Here is an 8,484-nt window from a genome sequence, read left to right as displayed (position 1 = left end):
AGAAATTTTGCTAACATGTCAACTCTGGCCTATTATATTTAACTTCTCAATATAGCCCCATGACTTGTCATCATGGTTGCAATTCCACAGAGATCTCTGGGAGGGGAGCTCCTTCAAAAATTCCCAGGATAGAATTTGCAATAAAAAAATAAAGCACATGTCACTCCTCATTACTGAATAGGAATACGAAGCAGTAGCAAGTGGGAAAGTGGCTTGGTTTTCAGTTTGTGGGTTCTGAATGTATTATAAAAACAGAATATATTTTGGAAACCTGAAATTACTGTTGCTTACCTCAACGAGACAGAAAATTACAATCAAAATCATCACTACTGCAGAAACAGATATTACCAGGATGAGTCTGTGGTGACAGGGAAATCCTTTTGTGCACTAAAAAAGTAGAGAATAATTTTGTTAAAACAAAGAGATGGAAAGGGTGAAAACTAACCGTTCTCAAGCCTATTCTAAAGAATAGCTATCCTTAAACTACTATTTTGTATAATAGCTTATACGTTCTTAAAGAAGATACCCAATCTAATGGGTGACGTGATCTTAACATTAGCATTTTCTTCTACAATTTTTTTATCTTGAGTGTCAGGTCCTCGTCTCATCACCCGAGGAACAGTGGTACCTTTCTCCAAAGGAGCAAAGTGGGAGATCGCTGTCTTAGCCAAAGTTATGTGGCCAAGAAAAGCTACAGACTAGGTGCTCCTGGCTTTTGTGCTTGGGCACTTATGTGGCATGTCCTAAAAGTCCAGGTTCCCCGTCTCGGGAGCTGTCCTCACCTCTCGTGGCTCCTGCCATTTCTGTTCACTCTGGGCTTCTGTGCTCTCGCTGATGTAGTTCTCATTTTCCCATCGATCCGTATCCCACTCTGCCTTGGACACCTTTACTTCCTGCTGTTCGCTGAAAAGCTTCATCAGGAGGCCTGTTCTGGAGATGAGCCTGGCACAGAGCAGCTGCACGCTGACCTCAGAGCAGTCTATTTTCAAAGTCCGGATAACATGAGCAATGAGCTTTCTCACATCATTGTTGGGGATGAGGGACTGTAGCTGCTGGTTCAGCTGACTTTCCAATTGGTCACCTGGGGATGAGTACAATGGGGACGTGAAGCCTGTGGAGTTGGAGAGTAAGTCAGTGACCTCATAGGGGTATTCCCCTTGTGTTTCATGGGTTTGGTTAACTGTTGGCAGAAAGTTGTCTGCAGTAACAGCCGAATCTGCCGTGAAAACATTCTCATGAGCAGCGATTTCAGGGGTAGTTTCTTCTGGCTCAGTAGCCTTTCGTGTAGAAATATTTTCTTGAAAAGAAATTTGTGCAGTACTCTTTCCTTTAGAAGTTTCCAAAGGAGAAACTGATTCTGGAAGATGATTTTCCTGAGATGTCAATTCTCCTGAAGATGAAAAAGCCTCTCGTGCAGGGGAATTTATGAGGCTCCTCACTGCAGATATCGGATATCTCTTTGCAAGCATCAGGCTTTTGAGAGAATCTTCCTTTCTGAACTCTTGACTCATTTTGGCCTTGGCATTTTTGTGCATCACATGAGAACGACTTTTAAGAAAGAGGTGTTTCTTTCTGGAATGTGAGATTGGCTTAGAAGCCTTCATATTCCTAACTAGAGCATTTGCCTCATCTAAAATGAAAGTAGTATCACTTAAGTCTTTCGATTTTTTAACCTCAGGTAGAGATTTTGGAGCAGTGGAGGCCAAAGGTCTGCCCATCAAGTATTTTTTCAGGGTAGGAGAAACTGCTGCCTCATGTTCCTTTATGAAGGAAGGCTCTGTATTTAAGGAGTTTCCCACTAATTTCCCGGGCCTGTGTACCATGTGCAGCTGTCCCAGCTCCCTTGGGGGTGGCCACCTAAGTCTCCTAACTTTGACAGTGTTCTCCATAATAGGCAGGGCATTCTGCTTCCTGGAGATGCTCTGATGGGCCACTTCTTTGAAGTGCCTTTTCCGGATGCCCTTAGGGCCCTTGATGACCCTGTTCACTCTCAGCAGCCTTTTCTGGACACGCTGAATCTTTGCTAGGCTGTAGCCCTGTGGCTGGTCAGTTTGCAATTCCTTCTGAAAGATTTGGCGTTTCAGTTTCGGACCTAAAAGGTTGGAATGTATAAGCATGGCCGCTTTTTCTTTCTTTTTAACCTCATCAATTTTTTCTTGAATTTCTACATCTAACAAAGTTTTCAGAGAACTGAGTTTCCTCAATTTACTTTTGTAAGTTTCATCGTTGGATTCAGGCTTAAGGGAAGGGTTCCTCGCGTTGTTTGTCAAATGACTCAGGGGCATATGTCCATCTTCTGTATTTAAAAAAAGGAGTTCAATGAGTGGTAATAATTTTGATTCTACATCTGTTAGATTGCCCTTGGAGAAATAAGGCAATATATAACTTAGTGCACTAATAGCATCATTTTCATCACTGAAGTCTAGTTGGTCGTTCATGAAGGCTGACAAATTAATGCCATTTTTGTCTGAGGATGGCTTCTCTGGCTCAATAGTCAGCACAGTGCTTGTTTTCTTCTTCCGGGCTTGTAATACCTTCATGAACGATCCTTCTGCATTCCCTATAGATACTTCTTCATCTGTCAAAAAACAAAAGACCGCTTTTGATAGTGAAAGACTGATGGGACAGCTTTTTGTCCACCCACAGACATACATCCCAGTTAAATAAATCAGGAACCAGCAAGCATTTGAGTGCCATTTAGAGAGGAAAATATAAACCCAAACTTAAATTCATAATTGGCAACACAACAAAAGGAGGAAAAGGTGTCTTTTGAAAAAGTGGCTATCTACTCAGAACATTCCATAGCGTGAAATACAGCAACTGTACTTAGAATGATTCTGTTGGTCCCCAAGAGCCAATGGCCCGGTACTCAAGAAAAGCCAAGGCTGGAAGACCCCACTCAGTTAGGCGCTCTGCAGATGTACTGTGACTCCTCACATTCATATAGCCCAGCCTGTCCAGCCTCACATGCAGAGGGAGCATGAGGCCTCCTTTCTCCACCTCTTCAGTGCGCTCGTGTTCTTGTCACCATCAAATGTGACCATGACCACACCCACTGCTAACACTTCCCCATCTGGACATGCCCTTCTCCACTTATCCCGGGTTCCTTTGCTCGGACCCTGCTCCCACATACCCCCGCCCCCATAACAGAAGGCTGAAGACAGAAAAAACACTATGTCAACCCTCCCTCTTTGCTTAAATCTGGGTCAGGCATATAAGACATAGGTTATGAGATTTGCCAGGTTTATGCCAGTGTGGAATGTTCAATTAATCTACAGATTAATACTTGGGGTCCTAAAATGCAGAAGGGAGAAGGTAACTTTCGTTTGGTGCCCACTTTTATTTCATTTCATTTCTTATATTTTCAGCTTTACTTAGGGAATCATCCAAAGCTGCTGACTGTGAGAAGGTCAAGTGTACCATTGCACAGTTGGGTTTCGGTTCCAGAAGAATTAAAAGTATTGTTGGTGCTGGTGAAGGTCAGAGGAGGAAGTAAGGGTGGTGAGGGTCAGAGGAGAAAGGAGGAGCATGGGTTTGCAGAGAGCCCAAAACTGGAAGCAGGAGCCCTAGATTATAGCACTTAACACTTCTGATCTCGTTTTACTCACCTGTAAAGGAGATTAAAATGCCTGTTCTGCCCACCTCTGGGGGAGAAGGGAGTAATTTAATTGGTAAAAAATTATTTTGAGCAATAAGCTGCTCTGTCTTTATATCAGTAGCAAAGTGTTATTTATGATGTCCCCAGATTACGGGCAGAGACTGGTATTCAAGCTATCTGGGCATGAAAGCACATTTTGAAAGTTATCAAGTAGGTGCCAATAAACCGAATACATAGAAAAATACGTAAAAGCACCCAAGTGTTCTGTGGATAGAAAATTTTGAGCTTCAGAGTAAGTTGAGGGTTTGGCCATCTAAGAATACACGAGCCCTCTCATCCATTAGAAGGGCTGGCTGGCAGCTTCTGGTGATGGAAGCAGAAACTCAGGTTTCAAATAAAACAGCATCACTTGTACTCTTTTTATAAAATTGCAAAAACAAATAAAATAATGTGTATCTATACCTGTCCCATAAGGCAAAGAGCACTTGAGGCCTAACGCATATAAAAATCGCTTTATAATCTGTGAGGCGCTCTATGAATAAATTCTCATCTGGAGGTAAAGCAGCAAACAGAGAGCAGGACACACAATATGTGGCCATTAGTGTTAGTTCCCTCCCCCTTTCCATTCTTTTCTCTTGTTCCTTAATCTGACTGTTAACAAGGGATACGTTTTAGACATTTACGGAGTTGAACTCTGCCTGAATTAATATAAAAGATACAGTTACATTATTAGTTTAAAATTTTATCACAGATTAAAAATGGAAAATTAAAACCTAAGTAAAATAAAAAATTTTTAAAGTCTCATCAGACAATTCAGACTCACCACAATGTGTGATGTCTGTCAGACATTGAGTGTCACAATGCAGTTTTACTGTCTTACAGACGACCTCAATATCACTTTTAAATTGGCAGAGGCAGCAGGTCGTACGAATGGGTAAGATCCTATAAATGGAAACACAGAGAATTAAATTAGTGGCCAAGGAGTTACTTAAGTAGGTAGAAGCGTAGGTCAAGGCTACCCCAGGGCTGTGCAGAAAGGAGCTCTTGGGGCATACAGCCTGGACAGTTGTGTAGGGACCAGTTGTCCATTTGCTATTCTTGAACATTGGAAATAAATAGAGAGGACAGGGGTATCCAACAGAAGGATGGCAGTGGGTATGGTATGCCTACAATAAAGGTGATAGGGATTAGAATTGGGTGTAACTGATCTGTGGTTTAATTCAGAAGTATCTCCTTCCATTCCAAAAGTCTCACTTTGGGTTGAGAGTACACAGGAAGAGGGTAGACTTCTAAGAAGCTTCTGATAACAGAGCTCCAAAATATGAAGGAAAAGTGAGAATTACAAGAAGAAATAAAGAAATCTGGATTTTTCAATATCCCTCTTTCAATAATTGATTGAACAAGTAGGTAGAAAATCAGTAAGGATATAGGAGTCTTGAATAACACTATCAACTTGCCTGACTTACTTGACATTGACAGAACACTCCACACCAAAGCAGCAAAAGGCACATTGTTTTTTCAAGTGGACACACAACATTTTCCAAAATAGACCATACTCTTACTTATCATGAGAACTTATTGGCTATAAAATGAGTTTCAATAGATGTAAAAGGCTATTAGTCATTCAATATATGTTCTCTGACCATAGGGGAATAAAATTAGAAATGAACAGATCCGAAAAAATCTCCAAATGTTTAGAAACTAAAACACATGCAGCCCTACGGGTCAAAGAAGAAATCAAAAGGGAAATTAGAAATTATTTTGAAAACACAAATATCAACATGTGTGGTGTTACTAATGCAGTACTCAGCTTCTTCAGCATCTACCTAAAGGAACTAGAAAAATAAGAGCAAATTAATCACAGAGTAAGGAGAAGAAAGGACAAAGTAAAGATTGAAGCAGAAAGAAATAACACAAACCAGAAAAACAGAGAGGTAGAGAAATGACAAAATGGTTCTTAGAGAAGATGAATAAAATTGATAACCCTCTAGCCAGCTTGATCAAGAAAAGTCCCAAATTATCAAAATTAGTAACGAGGGGTGACATCACTATAGAGTCTACAGATAATAAAAGGACAATAAGGGAATATTATAAAATGCTTTGTGCCAATAGATTCAAGATGAAATGGACAAATTTCTTGAAAGATAGAAACTACTACTGTTTACTCAAGAATAAATTTGTACCTTAGATAGCACTATTAAAGAAATTGAATGTGTAGTTTAAAACCTTCCCACAAAGAAAGCTTCAAGCCCACATGTCTTCACTGTGAATTCTGCCAAATAATTAGGGAAGAAATAACGCCAATTCTACACAAACTCTATCAGAAAATTGAAGAGAAGGGAATACTTCCCAAACCATTTGTAACGCCAATTTTTCCCTTATCAAAACTAGACAAAGATATTACAAGAAAATTACTACAGACCAAAATCTCTTGTGAACACAGATGCAAAAATTCTAAACAAAATTTTAGCATATAAAATCCAACAATATATAAAAATATAATACATCACGACAAAGTGGGGTTTGTCTCAGGAATACAAAATTGGTTTAATATTAGATGATCAATGTTATTTACCCACGTTAATAAACTAAAATGGAAAAATCACACAATCATCTCAGTAGATGCAGAATCTAACAAAAATCTAACATTCATTCTTGATTTTAAAAACACCCCCTTAGCAAACTAGGAATGGAAGGAGACTTCCTCAACTTGATAAATAACTTGTACAAAAATCCTAACATCATATTTAATCATGAAAGACAAAGTGCTCTCTCTCCAAGATCAGGACAAAGGCCAAAATGTCGGATCTCATTACTTCTATTCAACATCGCTCTGAAGAGTCTAGCCAGTGCAATAGGGTAAGAAAAAGAAATAAAAGGTATTCAGAATGAAAAGCAAAAAGTAAAGGTATCTTTATGTACAGATAACGTGATTATCTACGTAGAAAACCTGATGGAATCTGCAAAAAGGCTAGTAGAATAAATGAGTTTATTAAGTTTGCAGGATACAAGATCAATATGCAAAAAATTAATTTATCTCTAATGCCTCGCAATAAACAATCAGAAATTTAAATTTAAAAAATACTCTCTATAATAGCAGCAAAAGTATAAAACACTTAGGAATAAGTCTGACAAAAGATATAAAAGATTTGCACACTGCAAACTACGAAACTATTGCTGGGAGAAATTAAGGTAGACAGAAATAAATGGTGAGACATAATGTATTCATGGATCAGAAGATTCAATATTGATAAGATATCAGTTCTCCCAAAATTGATTTATAGATCAAAATCCCAGTAGGCTTTTCTGTGGAAATTGACCAGCAAATTCTAAAATTCATATGGAAATGTGAAATTCCTAGAATAACCAAAATAAGTTTGAAAAACTAAGCACAAAGTTAGAGGACTAACAGTACCTGAGTCATGACTTATGAAGCTACACTTTCGAGGCATTGTGATACTGATGTAAATAAATAAAGATAGACAAATAAATCAAAGGAGCAGAATAGAGAGCCCAGAAGTAGACAGATATGGATAACTGATTGTCAAGTTCAAAGGTAGTTCAGTGAGATAGGATAGTCTTTTCAGCAAATGGTGCTGGAACAATTGGATATCTACATGTAAAAAAGTGAATTTCAAATCATATGCACAGATGAAGTCAAATTAATTGAAAGATTAAAATGTAAAACCTAAAACTATAAAACTTAAAGAAGACAACAAAGGAGATAAACTTTATGACCTTGAATTAATTAGGCAAGATTTCTGAGATAGCCTAATCCAAAGCATAATCCATAAAAGATAAAAAGTGACCACGCGTCATATCAGCACTGGTTCCTCTTCACCTCTCACTTTGGACCTCCTGCCTCACCTCTGCTCGAAATGGACCCCAACTACTCCTGCCCCACTGGTGGCTCCTGCCCCTGCGCCAGCTCCTGCAAATGCAAGGACTGCAAATGCACCTCCTGCAAGAAGAGCTGCTGCTTCTGCTGCCCCGTGGGCTGTGCCCAGTACACCCAGGGCTGCATCTGGAAAAGAGCATCAGACAAGTGCAGCTGCTGTGCGTGACAGCAGGGAGAGCCTGCTCTCTGATATAAATAGAGCAACATGTTCAAAGCTGCATTTTAAAATTTTTTTAATAAACCCTGACCCCATTGCCACATTCCTTTTTGTATGAACTATTTGAATAACAATAAACGTATCTAGACTCTTTAAAAAAAAGGTAAAAAGTGGATAAAGTCACATGATTATAATTAAGAATTTCTGCCCCACAAAAGATACTCTTGAGAGAATACAAAGACAAGCCACAGAATGGAAGCAAATACTTAGCAAATTACATATTGGATATAGGACTTGTTTTCAGAATATATAAAGAACCAAAAACTCAATGAAAATATAGACAAAAGATTCAAAGATATGCAAAAGGAAAGTAAGCATATGTAAAGATGTCTGACATCATTAATTATTAGGGAAATGCAAACTAAAGCTACACTGATATACAACTACACACTTATTAAACTATCTAAAGTTAAAAAAACTGACCATAGCAAGTGTTGGCAAACATGTGAAGAAAATGGAACTCTCATGCACTGCTGGTAGGGAAGTGAAATGGTACAACCACTTTGGAAAATAGTTTTTTAAAAAATTAAACATACACCTATAGTATGATCCCGCCATTCCACTTTCAGGTATTCACCCAAGAGAAATGGAAGTATATGTCCATAAAAAGACTTGTACACAAATATTCATAGCAGCTTTATTTGTAATAGCCAAAAACTGGAAGAATTCAAATATCCATCCATGGTGAATAAATTGGGGCATAGCCACATAATGGAATACTATTCAGCAATAATAAGAAATGAATTATTGATACACACACAACACGCATGA

General features: G+C 38.6%; 1 protein-coding gene across 1 annotated transcript; it reads left to right on the top strand.

Annotated features, from left to right (window-relative positions):
• Positions 1-7,476: 7,476 nt before the first annotated feature.
• On the top strand, positions 7,477-7,662 carry LOC308488540 (metallothionein-2A-like; the record flags this gene model as incomplete). The annotated part of the gene is made up of 1 exon (XM_081028341.1): positions 7,477-7,662. One exon carries the CDS (start codon positions 7,477-7,479, stop codon positions 7,660-7,662), a length of 186 nt encoding a protein of 61 aa, XP_080884467.1.
• Between the last annotated feature and the right edge of the window lie 822 nt (positions 7,663-8,484).

This window comes from Rhinolophus hipposideros, assembly GCF_964194185.1.
Source record: "Rhinolophus hipposideros genome assembly, chromosome: 20".
Classification (NCBI taxonomy): Eukaryota; Metazoa; Chordata; class Mammalia; order Chiroptera; family Rhinolophidae; genus Rhinolophus; species Rhinolophus hipposideros.
The sequence above is the reverse complement of the archived record's forward strand: the minus strand, read 5'-3'. Positions and strand labels throughout refer to the sequence as shown.